Raw genomic sequence first — 20,533 nt, 5'->3', positions numbered from 1 at the left:
AAACAATTGCTCACCTGCTAGTGAAGTGAACCTAAAGTTTCGACACAAAACTACTACACGGATTTTGTCGCAAGTTACACATTAATAATTACACACAATCCCCTTTGGTGCAATGTCACTTTTTATTTTGCTGAAAGTCAACAGAGTGAACATATACCCCTGATGATGAAAAACAAGCCCCGAATTGTATTATATACAGCTTTTCGTTTTGATGTCATAGCCACAAAATTAACTAAAAAACAGAAATATCAACCTGGGTGACATTGTTTGTGGTGCTGCAAGTTGCGGCTTCGTGCTTTCGCATCACAATTATCCCTACGAAGCAACTGCTGCGAAAACACAATTCCAAATCAAAAAGAGAAAAGATTAACTACAAAAAAAAAGAAAACGCAATTAACAGTTGAAGAGCAGTTAACGGGCCCCAATGGATGATCTGCTGAAGTGCGGTGAAGTGGCTGCTGCTTCAGCCTATCCCAGGGGCTGTGAATGGCGCACTCCTTCGAACCAGATGTTGCTGGTGAACCTGAAAAATGGGGTTGTAACAAAATTCTGCCATCATTACCTTCACTTTTACAACAGCCCGACCAAACTTAGTTCAGCTTTGGCAGGATGCTGTTAAAGTTTAACAGCACAGTCACTGGATTTGCAAAGGCCCAACCACAAGAACGTGACATACCGATGTGCTCATGCATCAACGTAGCTCTGTGTAAGGGTGCGTAAAACAGGTGAACTCTGGCATACATTGCTACATGTTTCTTGTGCCGAGGTACGTGCAAGCCAGGTACGTGCAAACACGGTTTGCACGTGCAAATGTGCAAGCACGAGACATTTTTCCACACCGAACGCAGAAAAATGTCCGCGCATCTGAATGAATGGTTGGTTGGCGGAGAGAGTTCGTAGCAAGAACATGCTCGGTGTATTCATGTATTCCCTGCACATTTTTTACCAGTCTGAAAAGGAGTTGTCACGTTAACTCTTTCCTTACGGCACCATAGGCCATCGGACACTAAGTTCCGATGACTTCAAACGTCCCGTGAAAGCTATAAATGGTGCCTTGCGGACAACTAACGCCACCTGGCGTATTTATTGACAACTCCTCTTTTTATTTTATTGTGTTTTGTTGAATTTGCGCGCGGAGATGGCGCCAAGAGTGAAATTTGAACCTGCGCTAGCGGCGAGTTGTGTGAAAATGGCGTCTGCATCCCGGCGCACTCCACAAAAGCAGACAGCTGCGGCGGGGACTTCGGCAGCTGCTGCTGCTGCTGACTTTTGTTACCCCAGCAGCAGTGATGACTCCACCAACGATGCGGATTCGTTAGATTTTAGTTCTGATGAAGACTCTCCCATTCAACAACCTCAGACTTCGACAGGTGCTGCCACGTAGGTTCGTTTGTGACTTCGTAGTGTGTAATTATAAACAAAATGTGCTTCCCATCTGACGACTGTGGTTTTACTTTGAGGTGCAGGGTCTGGACAACGTACGGCAGGGATATTTTGTCAAATTCACCGCGCCGTATCGCGTTATCACCTTCAACATAGCCTGGCACTCGTGTCAGATTAGCACTGCGGAGCGATGTGCAATGCTTCTCAAGAGCGCTGGAATTTTTTTCTTGTTTTTTGTCACTGAAGTGATAATGAGTTTGTGTGAGAACACAAGCAAGTATACTTGGATGCATATTTTAGAGATAACGACCTACTCTCGAGTGGACCCGCGGAGTGGCACAGCCGTCAGTTCCACTAGGTTGACGGACCCGCATAGAACCAGAACTTGGTGTATAGCATTGATTTATACAGTTGAACCTCGATATAACGAACCTCGATTTAACGAAATTCGCGATATAACTAATTTTTTCAAGTTTTCTATCAAAATTTTGCTAAATCCCTGTATTTTTATCTCGATTTTACGAAGTAATTTCGTGCGGCGCTTTCGATTTAACGAAGTCATGGCGAGAAAGGAAGAATGAAATTCCAGTCGAGGCACGTTTTATTTTGCCTCTCAGAGCCTACATTGAAAACATTCAGTACTCGCATTAACTCTTAAAAGGCTAAAATGAAAGAAAAGCGCTGAATTATGCGGTTGAGAGCAATTAAAAGCGATGAAAGTAGCTGCTCAAAAACCGCATGCGGTCATGGACGGTTTAATAGTGCGGCCACCATTTTGACGTCTCCATCGTTGCCTACGCCAGCGCCCTCTATGCCTAGGCTGCCGAAGGCCGAAGCCTACTTCTAGCTAGTGTTTTTTTCTACGCATTCTTGCTCACGGTGCTGCTGCTCTAGGTTGTGCTCGCTGATAACCAAATTAATATTTTGCTAGTCCATCACTAGATGAGTCTTATAAACAGCATGAGCACTCCAAGGGAAAGAAAAGTGTTCCGAACAAGAGCCTGAGGAAGTGTCGGTGAAACCGAAGGCCGTTGAAGTGATGGATGCCATCGATGTTCTGCGGAGGCACGCAGGCGCATGCGAATGTTGAAAAGCAAGCCTTGTTAGCGCTGTCAGCATACGAGCGTCACGTAAAGCCCACCCTGGTCAAGAAACGCCAAGCACTGCTTACGGACTTCTTCACTACGGCTTGAACATCGAGTGCTGGTGGCAATAAATTGCTCTATGAACGTGGTCAAAACGTGTTCATTAGACAGCTGTGATGCGGAAAAATCGGTTTCTTTAGGCCTCAGAGCATAAAAGTAAGTGCTTAATCAAATTTGACCGGAAGATATCGAATGTAAGCTTTCCGCTCTAGCGGGAGCACGTAAGCGCTGCTCCACAAAGTGAAGCGGTCCGTGTGTACTCCGCTCAACTCTCAATCATGGCTTTATCTCGAGTGTCGTGGTTGCATCACGCGGCCATACTGCAGAGCCTTTGTGCATGAAAAAAGTCTTTCGAAAGCTTTATAGCACCCTTCCGCTGTTGGCCCGCCGCACCCCTCAACGCCGCGCCTAAGCCTACCACTGAACGGACGAAAAGAGGCATAACTTCGAACCAGCACCTCGCCGGGGTGAAGTTCACGGGGCATGGACGCTGGTTCATTCGACTAACAGCGGCGTTTAGTAGTGACCGAAATGAAAAAAAGAAAAATTGGAAACCTAGTCTGCTATCATATTTAATGCAACGTTGCGGAAAAAGCATTGGTTTTACGACGACACAAACTACCGTCGGCTATCCGAATTCCATTGCCTTTAATTCACACAATTTTCGCGGCCAGATTTAGTACAAATTTCGGTTTAAGTGGAGAGGTAACTACATAGCAGTTGTTTCTGAGTGATGGGCAAGGTTTTGAAACCTGAATAACTGGTTAAATTAACTGTAAAATCGAAACGTCGATTTTACGAAATTCTCGATTTAACGAATTTTTCGCCCGCAAGTACGACTTCGTTATATCGAGGTTTAACTGTATATACAATCACAGACAAGAAATGTAGAAACAATTTGCATATCTTAAAATCTATAAAAAAATTTTTAGGCTAAGTACAATTGCCTATATACGTTGTGTGTATACTTTTTTGTGCATTTTTTTCTGATTATTTGACCAATAAACTGCAAATAATTGCACCTTTCACAAAACTGCTGTTATGTGTTTGGAAGAGCCACTCATAAGCTACAATTTCATGCATAACAAGGCTAAATGAGTCCACTAGCTGAAGAGAAAAAAAAAAATAGTTTCGTGAAGGCATTCCAAATCGGCCGTTTTTCCGCCGCAAAGAAGAGTTAAAGGGCCCCTGAGATGGGGTTTTTTGGGGGGTCGATGGTATCGGGGCTCAACGGCTATTTCTTGAACTAATCGTGACGTGTTTGTGCGCTCTTGATTTAATCAATTTTTTACGAGCGTAAAAACATCAGAAAGCTACAAAAAACATCTTTTGTGTGTGGGTGCTTTTACACAGTCACACATATTTGTTTTATACCGGAGTGTAAGGCACTTACACACCGGGCCAAACCGGGCTTGACGCTCCTCCGTTCTCGGCGGAAGGATACAGCAATACAGTCAGCGCAGGAGCAACGACGCTTGCAGCCAGCGTGATCGCTCAGCGCTCCGTGTCTTCAGTATCATCAGTTTTCTTTGCATTTGCTTTCTTGGACGCTGTACCCGAATAGATTCTTTGCACCATCTGTGTTTCGAGCGTAGCCTCGACGTTGTTTCAGAGGTGGTAACGAACAGCGCGCCAAGGGAGCGCCGCGCCGACGACGAAGGAGGAGCTCCGCACGCAGCGCTTGGACGACGCCGGCCACTGCTCGTGATCACGAGGCGCACGCTCAAGTGCGCTCACGCGGGCTGAATAAATCAGTTCAAGCCCAAACGCTGTCGCAGCTGATTCTCTGCGGCGGTCGCGACAAGGGCAAGAGCATGCTCATTCCGTAACGACAACTGCCAAAGAGTTTCATTTCATTGCTTCCTATCAAGTCATGATCGCAGGAAAGTGTGGTTTGCTGCACCGGCCTTCTGAATGAACCTGTTGCCTAGTGTCCTTAGCGCGCTTTACCGTTTACCGTGTTAAATGAAGCAAGAGTAGCCGTTAGCCGCTGAAAACGAAAGGATTGCACTCTGCGGTTTCTGCATTCCGGCTTACCGGCTCTGCCGAGTAGCGACATCTGGCGAATTTGTCGCAAAGCAAATGACACAAACGTTTGTTGCCCAGAGCTGTTCGCTTACGCTTGAAATGGCTTGAATCTTAGACGTCTTAGATTGAACTCTCACAATACAATAATTTTTTTTTAAAAGAGCCGTATACTTCTACTGTAGAGCTTAAAAAATCGAAAACATGACGTTGACGCCGCCATCTAGTGGGAAGAATTAGGACCAAGTATTGCATTAACCAGAATTCACGCCACCGCTAAATATTTCGATATAAAATGAGTAAGATATATTGTAATGATTCCGCAGTTACCTATATTACCTTGCCCAAGACGATTTTGAAAGCATAAAAGAGCTATGCTAGTTCATAAAGGCATCTGAACCATTGGAAGCGTGGGAAGTTGGAGTAGGGGCGGAAATTTTGCTCACTCATTCTAAAAAAAAATTGTCCTTTATCGTGCTCCTGATCATCATTTAGCAAGAATGTAGTAAACAACATCAACTAAGATTGCTTGCATGAAGCGCAGAGCACAGCGCATTTGCTGTGCCGTAAAGTTCCGGAAGAACGCCCTCCCAATTTAAGTACAGTGATATCAAGTGAAAAATACGAGATGGGCGAAATTTCGGGTCACGCGCGGAAAGGACGAATAAGTGACCGCATCTACACATGAAGAGATGATTCGGGTTTGTTTTGTTCACTCATCGGCGCTAAAGCCATGGATTTCACAGGGTGGGCGCGCGTCTTTCAGTAAATTGAATATTTCACCCGTAAAAGGGGGTTGGCGATGTTTCGGGGGAGGGCGTTCACTCGGAACTTTCCGGTAATCTAATCAAAACGCGAGCGTACATTTCGCCGGCGCAGGGGGCTCGCTACTACAGTCGGTAGAAATTCTAGCCTCTGTATCGCTATGTAGCGACGGTAAAAATAAGTTACCGTTCACGGAAACTCTCGCGCATGCAAGGTCGACTTCCGCAATCACCAGTATCTCCTGCTCAAAGTCCGTAAAGAATGAAAACGTAGCTTAAATAAAAAAAAATAAAAGGACGTCGTCGTCTCATGTGCGACCCACTCGCTGAAGTAACCATGGTAACGACGACGCTCTAAACCAAACCGCCGCCGTCAAAAATCGCGGACATTCCGGCGGCCAACCATGAAATGAGTGCTTCGCCTCGGACGAGGTCGGACTATGTCGTCATCGCAAGCCGCCGAGCCAACAAATAGTTCTGTCTCGTCGGGGTAATAACTTTTGTTAGCGTGAGCGAATATGCTTACTATTTTTGGACTTGTTTCTACAAGAACTATAGAGTAGATTTCTGACACAAACAAAAACACTTTGAAATCCATCTCAGGCCCCCTTTAAAGAAAGGGTTCTGGTTTTATCATTCTTTGTTCGGGAGCAATTTGATGGTCAGAAATGGTGAAGGCAAGCTTCAATGGAAGCCAGTCCAGTGGTTATTAGGCTGGTAGCATTTCGGCTGGCGTACCCGCAAATTTTCCCACCATTTTTTCGCGGGGCTACCATGGTTGCCAGACCAGGACTGCCCTCTTTTGATTAGCTCGCATCATCTGTAAAGGCCGCGGATCTGTCAGCCCGCTCTGGTAATCTGTCAACCCGCTCCGGTTACAAACCCCTGCGCGCTTGCCGCGCGGGCTCGGGCTCGAGCCCGGGTTTTTTTTGCGCTTCGTCCACACGGGAGGTACTACGAACGTATGGGGCCCGTAAAGGCCGCGGATCTGTCAGCCCGCTCTGGTTACAAACCCCTGCTCGCTCGCGCCGTGGGCTCGGGCTCGAGCCTGTTTTTTTTTTTTTGCTTCGTCCCCATGGTTACCAGACCAGGACTGCCCTCCCCTTTACGGACTGCCTTTACGGGCCCCATACGTTTGTATTACCTCCCGTGGGGACGAAGTGAAAAAAAACCCGGGCTCGAGCCCGAGCCCGCGCGGCGAGATCGCAGGAGTTTGTTACCAGAGCGGGCTGACAGATCCGCGGCCTTTACAGATGATGCGAGCTAATCAAAAGAGGGCAGTCCTGGTCTGGCAACCATGGTAGCCCCGCGAAAAAATGGCGGGAAAATTTGCGGGTACGCCAGCCGAAATGCTACCATTAGGCTTACGCTGTACGGCAACCATTGCCATTAAGGCAACCGTCATGTGGTTGCTTTCCCTCACCGGTCTACTGCGCAACAGCAGTACTTTCATGCACTTGCGCATCGACACGAGTGCATACTCTGTTTTTTTCCCACATAGTTTGTTTGTCGTTGCTGCAGTGATTTATGAGCAGATTAAGTTAGAAAAATCACAGAAACGACTTGTGTCACATTCAAAATACGCTCAGCAAAGTGCTCTTCATACCGCACAGGGGAACAGCCGGCTGTGCTGATGAGGCACAGGGACAACTTCAATTGTCGTTTTTAGGTTCCACCTGAGTACAGCCACCATCTTAGCAAGGAATGGCCAAGGGAAATACATACCTTGGTGGCCAATGAGTCGCCGTCTACCGGCGACCTCGGCCCCTGATGCCACCGCCGCGTCCACGGCCGCGACCTCTGCCCCTTCCACGGCCACGACCCATGGCGACTGGGAGGAGAGAGAAAAAAAAAAAAAAAAAATGGTTAAGGTGGGATTTAACCTGGCCTATGAGGCGTGCCATATTGAAGGGCTTACGACCAACTTTGACCAACTGCAGATCTTCTAACGTGCCCCGAAATCTCGACACAAAGGCATCTTCGCTTTTCGCCACCATTGGAAAAGCAGCCCCTGCCGCCGGGAGCAAACCAGCGTCCTTCAGCTCAGCAGCACAACGCCTTAGCCACTGAGCCACCATGGCTGGAGAGTAAAACACACCACTGTCCAAGTTGAGTACATGCGGCACAGCTCTTACGCGATTACACGACGGCTGACGTTACCCTTACCTCCATCAAAAAACACTTCTCAACGACAGCACCACTAAACAAACTAGCCCCATCGCTTTCAGCTTTACGAGTTCACACAACCTGTAACCAGATCGTGGAGTTAACTTACATAACCCTTCATATGACAGTCCAGCAGAACTCAATAGCTTTGGTTTATCCATGAAGAGCCACCTTCATTTCACGCCACTACTTTCTTGGATTGAGCGTCCTCTGCGGTACCTGTTCACCTCACGGTCCGTCACTCGTTCCCCCCCCCCCCCACACTCCACGTACCGACAGTCCTTTTGGTACCATCTACTGTAGAGACGGTCCACAACACTGGACTTTTGGACTCGCGAGGCATAGAAGACTTTCACATTCAAAAGTATTCAACCTTTAGAAAAAGCTGCCTTTATTTAAATGAAAGTACTCACACTTTATGACTGAAAATAAGCACAAGCACACAGTTATACCCTTTAAGAATTGTCAGTGAGGTTAGTTCAAACCCACCGCCAATCCCTCACGTTGCCTTTCCTTCCCAAACACACTGGTGCAGCCACAGAGCGACCGCTTTGACGGTAGAGATCAAAGCTGCTACGAAAGCCACGGACAACGAAAAGAGCTTACCCAGCTTTATGAACTTTTCTATACATCCGTAGACCAAAGTAATGGCTGTAGTTTTTTTTTTTTGTTTCTTTCGTGACTTGAGGTCACAATTACATGAAAAGGAAGTGAATTTCGTTTTTTAAATGATGGTCTGCTTTCCTTTAAAGTTGAATTTACTGAAGTGGAAGTACTCACACTTGTCAGCTGGAAATAAATACGAAAACGTCACACCACTGACTTTAGTGTCCCTTCAAGAATCACACGTGGATTTAGTTTGAACACAAAGCCAATTCCCCACAGTCACCTTCTGGGGTTGTGTATACGAGAAGAGGGAATTTTCTGGCAACTCGTGACAGCAAGAGCTGTTCTCTGGTGCTTAGCTTTCACCAGTAGTGGAGCAGTGACCAAGTTGGAATCTCAAATCGGCAACAACACAATATTAATGACTGCTTTGGCAGAAAGAAGAAGAAACACTAGCAGATGATACTCGAGGCAGATTACAAACTGTCACAGGCTCGCTGGCTAGTTAAAAAAAAGCGGCGAATAAGACCGAATTACATGGCTTCTCAATATTTACACCACTGTGAATAGTGAGTAGAAATAACTGTACTATACATACTTCCAGAACGCAAACATCCTTGCAAATGTCCTTGAGGTCTATCCAGCACAGGAAATGATGCCATTGCGACATTTGGGTGCCTTTCAAATATGGACAAGGAACATCTCCAGACGACAACGTGTTGAACGTGTGGTAGTAGGGTCCTAGCCCCTGGCCATGGTTCCGAAGAACGACACAGAGTTTCCCGAAAAGCACACCATTACTCTGAGTTCCGTCTCCACAGAGGTCCGATCCCAGCCCACCTCGCCGCGCACTCTCTCAGTTCCCTGCTGTCCGCAATGTCCTGAACACACTCGTGTTCCCATCCAAATCTTCACCACCTGGCACACGGTTCGTTTGTGTGGATGGCCACCTTGTGGGACTGACCAGAGAGCCATTGCTGTCCAGTTACCTGGTTCCCACAAGCATTATGAATCACCCGGGAACACTCATGCTGGTGTCCTGTGGGTCAACCAGTGGTCTCGCTACTAGGAGCCTGCGTTGACATTCTCCACACAACAAACCAGGCTACAAACTGGGCCTAACAGCTCCTTTTGTATCTTTCGTCATCACCTCATTTTAAGCTTCTCGTGCTGTGTCTCAAACACTTACAGGCAGAAATGCCGATGTTCACGTGATCAACGAGCGACGTTGCATGTGTTTGTAGCAGAACTCACGCTTTCGTTTGCCAATTCTCCGGCCTAGCTTCTTCGACCACGAGCTAGAGGTGTCCAGCTGTGTGGCGTTCATTCCCTTCTTGGCTTGTTTTCTTTCATACTTTTCTTTTACTTGCTCTCTTCTGGGGTTCAGTGGGCTTTCTTGTTTGATTTATTTGGTCCTGCTTTGCCGCTTATGTTTCGTTTGTACACAGCAATGGCCGTTGCCGTGCTGCTAACCAACGCAGCTCTGCAATGCCCATGCTGCTTCTTCCGCTTCCGTGCCTTCAAACCCATGTGGCAGCAGAAGAACTGCGTTAACTTTTACAACTAAGTTTAGAGCTGTTACAAAAGGGCAGTGAAAAGAGCCTGCCAAGCTCTGCATAATGGTTGCCTCTGTTGAAGTAGAAGTACTCACGTTTATCGGCTGGAAATAAGCACAAAAGCACAGTTGTAGCACCAACTCCAGCGTCCTCACCAAAATCAATTGATTGTATGGTTTAACATGCCGACGCAACTCAGGCGATGAGGCATGCCGTAGTGAAGGGCTCTGGATTAATTTTGGCCACCTGGGGATCTTTAACACGCGCCGAAACCTCGTACACACGGGCATTTTGCCTTTTGCCTCCATCATAAAAGCGGGTCCTCACCGAAATCGTGAATGGATGCGGTTTGAACTCTAATGAACTCTAACCTGGATCCTTCCGCAGCCTTAGCTCCTCAGCAATAAAAGTGAGGTGGCCACAAAATGACTGCATCCCTTTGGCGACACAGTTCAAAAATTTGGAACAAAAACCATGGACAAGGGGGGAAAAAAGCCGACTTGGCTGTACAAGCTTCTGTACTCGGGTAAAGATGACTGCGGGTTTGATAGTTTTTCATCTTTCACGACTTGAAGTCAGAGTTGGAAATCCAGAAACTACATGGAAAGGAATAGATTTTGTTTTTCAAATGACACGGTGGTCTGTGTTCTCTTTGAAGTTGTCTTTGCTGAAATGGAAGTACTCACACTTCTCGGCTGGAAATAAACACAAAAACACAACTTTACCACTACATTCAGTGCCCTCAAAGAGGCAGATGGGTCTGCGGGACCAAAAAAATTGCCCAAAAAAGCATTTTTTAAGTAGTATCATTTTTCTTTTGGTTTTGCCGAGTTTTTCCTCCGAAAAGTTGGTACTTGAGCAATGCCAGGTACTTGTAAAGCTGTACAGGCCCGATTTCGACGAGATTCTGATGCCGAAATAACAATTTCTTTACAATTCCCCACTTCTGTGCCACAAGCGGTATCACAGTGATAGGAAATTCTCGAGAGGTATATCTCAACATGTAGAGCCACTAAAAAGATAATTTCTTTTCGAGCGTGAAGCTGAATGTGTAAACCTCGCAATAAGGGAAACAAATTTTGGATTTTATGTTTCAATAATTGTTTAATCAGCATTATTTATAATTGGCTAGCAAGAATGCTTCTAACCAAGAAGTTAGAATTGATGTAAACTTGCACGTGATTGGCAGACAAAAAAAAAAGATGCCTTAGCATTGCAATCTTTATAACTTCTACTACTACCTATTCATGCCTCGCTGGTAATTTTTGTCGAATGGTTTGTTTTATATAGTTCTCAAGAACAATCAAGGGCAATTTTTAATTATCTTGTAAAAAAACTACCTTCCATCAAAACTAACTGAATATTTGAAATGAGCTAAAAAAAAACTGAACAAGCTCATAAAATTTCATCAAAATTGGTTGGAAAGCAATAACAAACTTTCTAAGGCCAGTCCACCCCCTTCAATTTTAATAATTGCAGTTGGAACCCAAAGCTTAGCATTAAAACAGATGTGGCCACAAAATGATTGCTTCATTTCAGCAACAAAGTTTACGCCGAAGAGCCAATCCAGCTTTATGTGGTTTTGTATACACCCCATATACTCAACTCGTGATTTTAAGGCACAGCTATAAATGCGGCAACTACATCGAAAGGAACAATCCTATTTTCCATAAAAAAAAGGAGGGGATTCTTATTGAAGTTGCCTTCAACAAAATGAAAGTACTCACACTTATCAGCTGGAACTGAACCCGAAAAACACAGTTGTCACTCTCACAGTGGTAAAAGACACACTAATGAGACCACTGAAAACTTTGCAGTTGCTTGGCCTTACATTACTAAACCACTTTCATGGCCGACTTGAACCAGCTCACTTTTCTTCCTCCAGCCAGCATTTTTGGGGACATCAGAGGTTCCGGGTTTATGCTGCCACGAAGGAAGTGTTAAGTAACATCTTGACAAAATAAATAAATAAATAAATAAAGAAGAAGAAAAAGAAGAACTCAATATTTGTGTAATTAAACCCAAACCACTGCAAAATATGCTTAACAGGTCATCACCACTGAGCGTGCACTGTGAAAGCCATAAAAAAGCAACAGAGGAAGCGGAATTTCGTTCACGCTATAAATCTCGCAACAGCGTCTGCATCCCCAAGGCTGCATGAATTGGACATTAGGCGGCGCTGCCCAATGCCCTAAAATATTCGCCCCAGAATGAGGCTTGCATATGCTGAGGCAAAGATAAACCAAAAAGTCAACCACACAGCCATGGAATGCCAAAACATCCACCCAGCTAGAAGTGGGGGGACAGTCTTCCCAGGCACCGGGTTTCACCGTTGATGGAAGCGTTAACTGGGCAGCGGTGAATATCATTAAACAGAAATGAGAGTATTCGTGGGGAAAAAGCAGAGAAGGTGTCGATCGAGGGTCATCACAGCCACAGATAGTGGCGGGGCAAAACTTAAGGGAAATACGAGTCAGAGGTTAATTGAACATAGAACATAAACGAGATGGCCTATGCTGTCACCCCAATTCAAAAGGGAGGCCACTGCTCATCGTTATCACCGTCAACAAAACAGGAAACCATGTGAAAGATCAATCAACTGCAAAAAGACTCTGCAGGGAAACGTACAGTGGTTTGCTGAAAAACCCCCCGGAGAAAAGTGCTAAAGATCGGGAATTTCTTCATCGAGAAATGGGAAATTTTCCCAGTAGTATGGAACATCACTTCTTTATTAAACGGGCTCATGCATAGAGAACCTTTCAATATCACCAAGGTATAACGGGTAAAAAAATTTAGTTTCGAAATTGAAAGTATGTAAGAAAGGTAGTTACAGGAGACAACTAGACCAGAAAACAACCCCATGTGAAACAATAGCTAATTACACAAGACCTAAAAGTTATTCTTGCGTTATTCGCCGCCAATTTCGTGTGTCAGAGTGCGTGCGAAATTTTGCACCGAAACATTTGAGGGGTTGATATTGTTGAATATTACAGTTAATTAGGATTGTCTCACTGCCTGTACTCCACATATTCAACACAGTGCAGATACCTAAAGGACATAGAAAAACAAACAAGCAAAAAATCCGGGGCCACCTCCACTAACGTGAAACCTGGGGAGGGGCGAAGCGTGCAAAGTGTATTCTTGGCGCCTTGGTGTTTTTGCCAACGGAGATGAAACCATTGGGGGGTAGAGGTATGCAGCTTTGCTGTAAAAGTCTCTTGTCTGTGAAGCACAAAGCTCTCTAGCACGAGGCGTAACAGAGTGTCCCGGTGTTTTTTTAGTACGGGCTACAAAGTGCTCCAGCATAAGCGTGAGGCATAAACGAGTTTCCCGGTGTTTTAGTACTGTGACTACATGAGATGAACGACGATTACGACGATGACAGGAGACGCCAGCCCCAGCCCCTAACGGGCTTCGCCCCAACAAAAGCCAAGAGCGGAGGCGTGCCCTCACCTGCTTCCTTCTTCTTGGCCTTGGCCTTGGGCGTGTCGTCGATGAGCAGGGTCTCCAGGGGCAGGCTGTCGGGCAGCAGGTAGTAGCGGATGTTGTTACCTCGGATGCTCAGGCTGTCCAGCTGCACGGGCTCCCGGTTCTTCATGGTCATCTTGACCGCTTTCAGGTGGGTGTTCATGGCAACGTCCACGCCTGCGCCAGGAACCGGGGGTCATCACTATCCCCGCAACCTCAAGCGTGTGTGTTCTCCGAGAGCAAATGACCCAAGGTGAGGCCACAAGGCCTTAGCCCTTTTGGCCCTGGCGGTGTCAATTGATGCCATCACCTAAAAGTTCCTCCCGTGCATAGAGAACGAAACCAAAACTGCTAGTTTTCGGGGGAATCGCTCTCCAATGATGCCTATTGCAATAGATATCACTGCTGTTTCATTTTAGTGGAGCTGGATGCTACAAAGAAGAAGCCCTGATGAAGACGAAATTACGACATTGAGGCTGAAAAAAATGGCCGTCCGAGTTTTATTCCCAAGTTTGCAAATCTATAAATACATGCACTAGGTAGCTCAATTTTTGTTCGTAGGTTCATGTAGTCATAAGGTTTAGGAACATATGCAGAAGTTATGTCTCAGCTCAACATAAAATTTTTAATTGCCAGATGTCCTGATTAATAAATCTTAATATTTGCACTTCCAGCTTTATTTTTGTTTGTGGGCTTATGGGAGCCTCAAAAATTTAGGAAAACACACAGACAACATTGTTTTGCTTGAAACAAAAGAATCAGGGCTGAAAGGGTTAAGGTTTGTGTAAAGAAGAAGGCGCAGTAGAAAATTTGAATACTTTTTGCAGCTTTAGCAGTGCTACTGTGACCATTCTCACAGTTGAAGCAACCAGAAACAGCCAATGCAATGGTACTTGGTGAATGCAACGGATTATCGACCGTGACAAAGTCGCAACCTTTCACACAGGAAGCTGCCTGATTGCGATGTATTTAAGAAACTCAAATCACAGCAAAAGCAAGGATAAACAGCCGGGTGTTGCCTAGATGGGTGCTTGTTAAGGCTACTGAGCTCAAGCACTGTTCAAAACAAACACCAATGCCAGCAGGTAAATCATTAATGAAGATCAGGAATAAAATGGGCGCCAAAACACTGCCCTGTGGTAAACCTGACGTAACATTGGCTATGGTAGAACTTCTGCGATTGACTTGCACGTACTGCGTTCGGTTACTCAGATAATCCGCCTCTTTCATTGCGGTGTGCTGCCACCTAGCGTGCCTAGCGGAAGTTGAAGCTGTAGGGTTTGCCGGCGTTTCCTCCGGCTGCGTTCTCGTTGTATGCACGGCAATCCCACATTACGGCGAGGAGCAGCCGAAGTTTTTCTTCTGTGTTGGTGTTATAACGCCTTAAGACGACAGACCCTGGTCATCACATAATACCAGGCGGCTTCTTATCACTGAATGAGGACTGGCAGAGAAATCTCGGACAGATCCGTGTGCCGTCCGAGTAGCAGAGCGAGCAGTACTTGGAGTCGTCTGGCATGAAGTGCGATCGCCAGCTCAACAAAGGCCGGCAGTTCGCTGGACACATGTACGATTGGTACACGCGATTCGCATGCGACTGATCGCTACGACTGTCGCCACGACTAGTCGTACGCGTGAATTTGAGACGGCCCGATGAGCGCATGAAATGCGTCGTCGGCGTCGCTCCGCCCACTGTTTTTGCTCCATGGTCAACTACGATGATCGCTGAGCTGAATTTGTAGATTCTGCGCGTTTGTTCGCAAAAAATGGATAAAGCAAGCAATCGTGAAGCGTTTTCTGCCTTCGGAAACAGTCCGCGCACACGCCGGCCGCGCCTGCCAGCTCGGCACACTCAGCGGCTCGAACCGGCGCAGACCACGGTAGCAACGGTAGCAACCGCACTTGTCGCTGCTCTTCTGAATCAATCTGATCGCTAAAAAGTTCTACATGCGAGAAAGTAGGTGTTAGTGTGGTGAAAAATTGTGCTAGGGATTGTTGTCAGGGCTTATTTTAAAAGCGGCGATCAGATATATCTGCCGCGATGCAGACCTATACGCTGACCGGTCGCCGCAGCGCGCGGTGCGCCGAGCGGCCGAGAGATGGCGATACCTGCGCGGAAGCATCGAAACAGGCTACGCAGATGTTTCGGTCACCGATCACTCAAACGGCAGTTATAACTTAAATAGAGTTCCACATGCGAGAAAGGGGATGATAGTGTAGTGAAAAGTTGTGTTGCGGATTGTCATTCGCAGTTGCACAGATAGCAGCGATCAAATATCCGCCAGGATGCCGAGCCGACGCGAGCGACGCAAGCCGCCGTAGCCGATCGCGTGCGGCCGACGGGAAGCCATAGAAGCCGACACCGTTCCCTTTTCGGCACTCCGAGTTACAGCGGAACGTAGCACAAGTTGTGGGCATTGTTCCGCGCACAACGAGCACACACAAAAAATCAAACGATGTAAATACAACCACGACCCCTTCCCGCTTGTGCGGGAGCTGTGGGGATTGTCGTCTGCTGCCCCTACTGGACTGCTTAGGGACTTGGCCGCTAGGGGATTGCGCATGCGCAGTGGGGTTGTGAAAGAGGCGGATTGTCTATCCGGTTAGTAAGTGCACCTGTGCCTATTGTTGCTTCTAATTTTCTTGAAAGTTTTTTGTGTGGCACCCGATCAAAAGCCTTTGAGAGATCCAATAGGCCTCCTGCGCTACCCAGGGGGCGCAGCGCAAGCGGCTTCCGGGCGGTACTTCCGGGTAGTACAAAGCTGCGTGGGTCCCATAGGATCCCGTGTTGACAGAAGCAAAACGAGCTCGACGCTCCCGATTATTTTGCGACGTGGTCACCAGCTCATCCCCGACGCGTCCGATCTATTTCGGCGATCAAGTTAGCATTAGGGGAAAAAGCTTTGCAGCGCTAAACACGTTTACAGCGCCGACGAAAGTGCCAGAACCATGACGGCGCCTGCTACTTGCAGGTTCACCGATCGATGGTCGTACGAAGTGAAATTTCAGGTGAAATTTCTAGTTTAAACTAATACTCTAGGTGACAAAGACTTCTCAAAAACAGCCGATCAAAAAAGAAGAGTGACGCAATCGGCGATGATCGCGCTTTAAAAAGCCAGCGAGTCCGGCGGACCGCAGGCTCACCTGCTGCGGTGCGCCCCTCTTTTGCGTACCTGCACACTATGCGTGCACTTTCATTGCCCAGTGCTCGTTTGCGTAGGTGGTGCAGTGTTAGCTTGCCGTTTTGTTGCGTGTCTCAGTGACAAAATGCCGTGACCATCAGAAGCGTGAAATCTGTTTTGCGATTCCGAAATTAGTGGCCGTAAAACAAAGTGGTCGGACGAACTAAGAGGCCGCTCGCTTTCCTTGTTTGCTCTCACTTTACTTAATTACGCTCTTGCAGCATACATTCCCAGTTCGCACTTAATAGCCTAGAATGAGGGTCAGCAACGGCCGAGTTCCATGCAGCCGACACGGCGGAGGGCTGGACGGCAAATCGGGTGGGAGGAGGAGGGGGGCTTTGAATGCAAAGAGAAAAAAAATACAGCGAATTTCTAATAATATTTGACAATAATCTGGTGAAGTGTGAAGATGGGGGGGGGGGGGGGGGGGGGGGGGGGCAATTCAACTGGAGGACGCCAATCCTCTGTTCTTGTCTCGCTGTCTAACTCCATTCGAAGTTGGCGTGTCGGCGTTCAGATTCGACGACCCTTGCACTAGAAAACCAACACAGCTCAGTGATGATCGTATGTAAATATTTGGGGCCCCACGCCGTGTATGCGGCTGTGTTATGTTATGCTGTGTTATGTGATGTTATAGAAGCATACATCTCTGCAGGCAGCGGGCGTGTGATTTGGTGCATGTTTTGCGTCCTTTAATAGCGCTTAATTTGTTTATTTGGTGCTATTGTACCCTGCCGTTCGTAAATCCTGCTGCGTAAAACGTTATGCAAGAATCATTTAGTTTGCGAAAATACAAAACAAAATTTCCACTCGTTTCAAAGGCGGTGCCAGGCCAGCAGTATCAGCTGAGTCGGCTGCGCAATTCTTGCGTTCGCTTGCATGCTCCCTCTGAAGCAACCTTTTGCAGTTACCTTAGGATATACGATGAGCAGAGTTCCGTGTTAATGCTACTCGCGAACTTTCCTTTGTCGACCGCACGCAAGAAGAAAAAACTGTAACTGTCGTCAAACAGTTAAACCACCCGACCTGGCGATACTGTCCGACGCCGTGACCACCGTGACAGCTCGCTAAAAAGAAAGCCGATAAATCGGCTTCTTTTAGCAGATATTATTTTGTTTAGCCTCTGCAACTACTTTAAGGGCTATTTCATACAGTATGAAGTCATTTAAACACGCCACAAAGCGCCACAACCAACTTTCATTTCACTCTGGCTTGTAATTAAAACATATGGAGGGCGGCGGGGGTCATCTGCTATTGTACTACCCAGAGGCGTCGGCCGCTAGGGGCGCTGCATGTTGCCAAAACTCCAGCGCAGGAGGCCTATAGAATTAAATCGGTTTGTTTTCTGCAGTCTACATTGAGGGAGATGTCGTGAATTAGTTCAACCAGTTGGATAACTGTGGATAAACCTTTGCGAAAACCGTGTTGTAGTGGCGATAAGATGTGATAAGTTGATTATTTGGCAGAAGTTTTGGGCAGGCTTGAAGTAGTTTGTCCCAACGAGTAAGATTTGGACTCAACTTGTTTCGGGCGTTGATTATGAAATTTCCTGAGCCAACTGTTCATCAGTGTACATAGGGGAAACAAAGGACTTCTTGAGATGTCTAAAAGAACACCAGAATGTACGGAAGAGAACCCTCAACTACAACTTGAGCAGGTGTTTGCACCTGTCATACTGGAAATACGACAAAACTATGTACCCTTACCCTCTCGACTGATTGCAGGGTTTAATGCGCTGACACAACGTAGGCGATGAGGCGCACCCAAGTGGAGGGCTCCGGATTAATTTTGACCGCCTGGGGGGGGTGGGGGGGGGGGATCTTTAATGTGCGCCGAAATCTCATACACACGGGCAGTTTTGCTTTTTGCCTCCATCAGAAAAGCGGCTGCAGCGGCTGGTAATCAAACCCGCGTCCTTGTGCTCAACAGCACAATGCCTTAGCCACTGAGCTACCGCGGCGGGTCCCCTTACCCACTCTCTTACATCACTCTGGTTTGCTACAATAAGTCTAAAATTTTGATTTTCGCCTATTTAGTGGCAAATATTGACTTTGTCTGTTTATGCAAGGCTGAGCATGACACTAGTCATGCGAATTTCAGCTTGCGCCATTGCAAGAGTGTGTTGTCGCAGCAGATGTCGGCAAATCATTGAAGGTGGCAACTACCCTTTTGAAAGCACGGTTTACGTGAAACAGCGCAAGGAAGTCCGCCGTAAGAAATCAGAATATGACTTATGCACAGAAGTTAATTACCCAATAATTGTGAATCTCTTCACTGTCACTTTAAACAAAGCCACCTATGAAAGAACATAGCTGGAATTTCATCTTCTTGACATTCCCTTTGCAGATCTTGAAACTGCTTTAAGGTACAAAATGTATTAGTTTGATCATTACCACACCCCTGCTTCTTTTAGCCTACTGTTGGGTGTGAGAAAAGTGTAACGCAAATTATCAGGCTGTTGATGCCACATAAGGCGGCACACAAAACACAGATCACATGGTTCTGTATCGCTTGGTGCTGTTGCAAGAACCTCTCAACTCGCCAGGAAGCCCTGCTGCTTCCACAGACAACGCTAAATGCTGTTTACTACACTGGAAACGAAGTATGTCCATCGCAAAAACCGCGCAACACTTACACGGGCATCGGAAATACATGTGCTGAGTAACAATCGTACACGGAATGTATGCCGTTCTTCAGGACCAGGTCCATCGTATGGAAGCCCAATGTAATACGTACCAGTTATCGTGCCGTGGACTTGGGTGCCATTCTTGAGCTCTATTGTCACCGTTTCGTGACTCAGTTTCATCAAAAATCTGCAGAACGATGGGGAAATGACATCTCATTGTACTACTTCCAGGAACCACGAAAACATGTAAAGCCGATTGTGTCACACGGGTGCATCGCGTCTAGAATTTGAAAAAAATAGTTTTTCGAGCATCTTTAAGCAACAATTCTGAAGCACCTTTCATACAACTGTTCTTTAATTCAACACGCGGTTAAGCGCGCACACACCGAAAGACGAATACAACGAACATCGCACAAAGCTTAGACCGTATTTCACAACACATTGAATTGAATTGCCATTTCACAAAATGAGCGATACCGTACCTGACTAATTTCATGGCTGCAGCGGATAGTTATAGAAAGCCGGCTACCGATGGCAAACGTGTTGTTTGCGTTGAGAGACGCCAATGCTTCCAAAATGGCGCGACGCAGTGGTAGTTTCAGCCAGCGAGCCTCCAAGAGCTAGATTAGTAAACTGTGAGAAAAAATAAACAACGCGAAACCGGTTAATTCTAAAACGCGCGCCATAAAAACCATTAAAACAGAACATCTGTTCATTTTCAAGTGCAGCAGGCGATACCCAAATTGACCACTTCGACATGCCGGCGTTACAACGAGTCAGAAGTAGCCAAAAAGCAGCCAATAAAATCCAGTACGAGTTTACAAAAGCAGCGTAGATTTTGTCCGTCACCGTTTGTTTTTTGACAACGCCCTTGCCAAAGCTAATAGTTGCAAGAGCTGGCAACTTTACATCATGAAAATTATTGCCAAAATACTGGGAAATCCATCAACGAAGTGCTTTCTCACATTAATGCGGTTGATGTCTTACGCAGTCATCCTCGGTTTTATCCACGGCGCATTTTTAAAAATTTTGACCCATGAACATGATTGTACTGAAGTAGTTTTTTTTGCAAACAAACATTTATTATGCTTGCGTTTTCACCAAAGCGCCTCGTCCAGTAGCACACGGAAGCGGTCGGTCTGTGTGTGCTCAAGAAGACACAAACCACCAATGTTTCCATCCGGCATTGAGAATCTGAGGCCCATCTCCCTTACTTCGTGTGCGGGAAAGGTATTGGAACATGTCCTAAACAACAGGTGGCAAAGGTTCCTAGAAGACCGCAACATGTACCCGCACACGATGCTAGGGTTTCGAGAGAAGCTCAGCACGCAAGACGCCATGCTGCTAATCCAGCACGAAGCCATGGACACCACCACAGTCAACACCGGGGACAACCGCGCCATCCTCGGCCTAGACCTACAGAGCGCCTTTGACAAGGTGCGCCACTCTGCGATCCTGGCTCAAGTCAACAGACTGGGGCTCGGAGAGAGGACCTACAACTACATCAGGGACTTTCTGTCACACCGCACGGTGATGCTACAGATTGGAAACCTACAAATGGAAGAGCGGAAGCTGGGCAGCATCGGCACTCCGCAAGGCGCAGTCATCTCGC

The 20,533-nt window shown here is 46.7% G+C and overlaps 1 protein-coding gene across 1 annotated transcript; it reads right to left on the bottom strand.

Moving 5' to 3' along the window:
• Positions 1-381: 381 nt before the first annotated feature.
• Positions 382-19,555, bottom strand: Smd1 (small ribonucleoprotein particle protein SmD1). Its single transcript, XM_077670723.1, has 5 exons — positions 19,404-19,555; positions 19,032-19,108; positions 13,099-13,290; positions 7,043-7,148; positions 382-523 (listed from the first exon to the last, which is right to left on the bottom strand). Exons 1-4 carry the CDS (start codon positions 19,415-19,417, stop codon positions 7,066-7,068), a joined length of 366 nt encoding a protein of 121 aa, XP_077526849.1. The 5' UTR covers positions 19,418-19,555; the 3' UTR covers positions 382-523; positions 7,043-7,065.
• Between the last annotated feature and the right edge of the window lie 978 nt (positions 19,556-20,533).

The sequence above is a fragment of the Haemaphysalis longicornis genome, unplaced genomic scaffold (genome assembly GCF_048455015.1).
Source record: "Haemaphysalis longicornis isolate Haplotype H1 unplaced genomic scaffold, Haemaphysalis longicornis Haplotype H1 scaffold_5, whole genome shotgun sequence".
Classification (NCBI taxonomy): Eukaryota; Metazoa; Arthropoda; class Arachnida; order Ixodida; family Ixodidae; genus Haemaphysalis; species Haemaphysalis longicornis.
This window is presented reverse-complemented; position numbering and strand designations above follow the sequence as displayed.

Bases quoted from the DNA above. Each gene is read 5' to 3' on its own strand.
- Smd1 (XM_077670723.1), bottom strand. The intron at 13,291-19,031 runs GTACGTATTACA...TTCCTGGCGCAG, and splicing joins AGTCCACGGCACGATAACTG to GCGTGGACGTTGCCATGAAC. The intron at 7,149-13,098 runs GTGAGGGCACGC...CTCTCCTCCCAG, and splicing joins GGCCAAGAAGAAGGAAGCAG to TCGCCATGGGTCGTGGCCGT.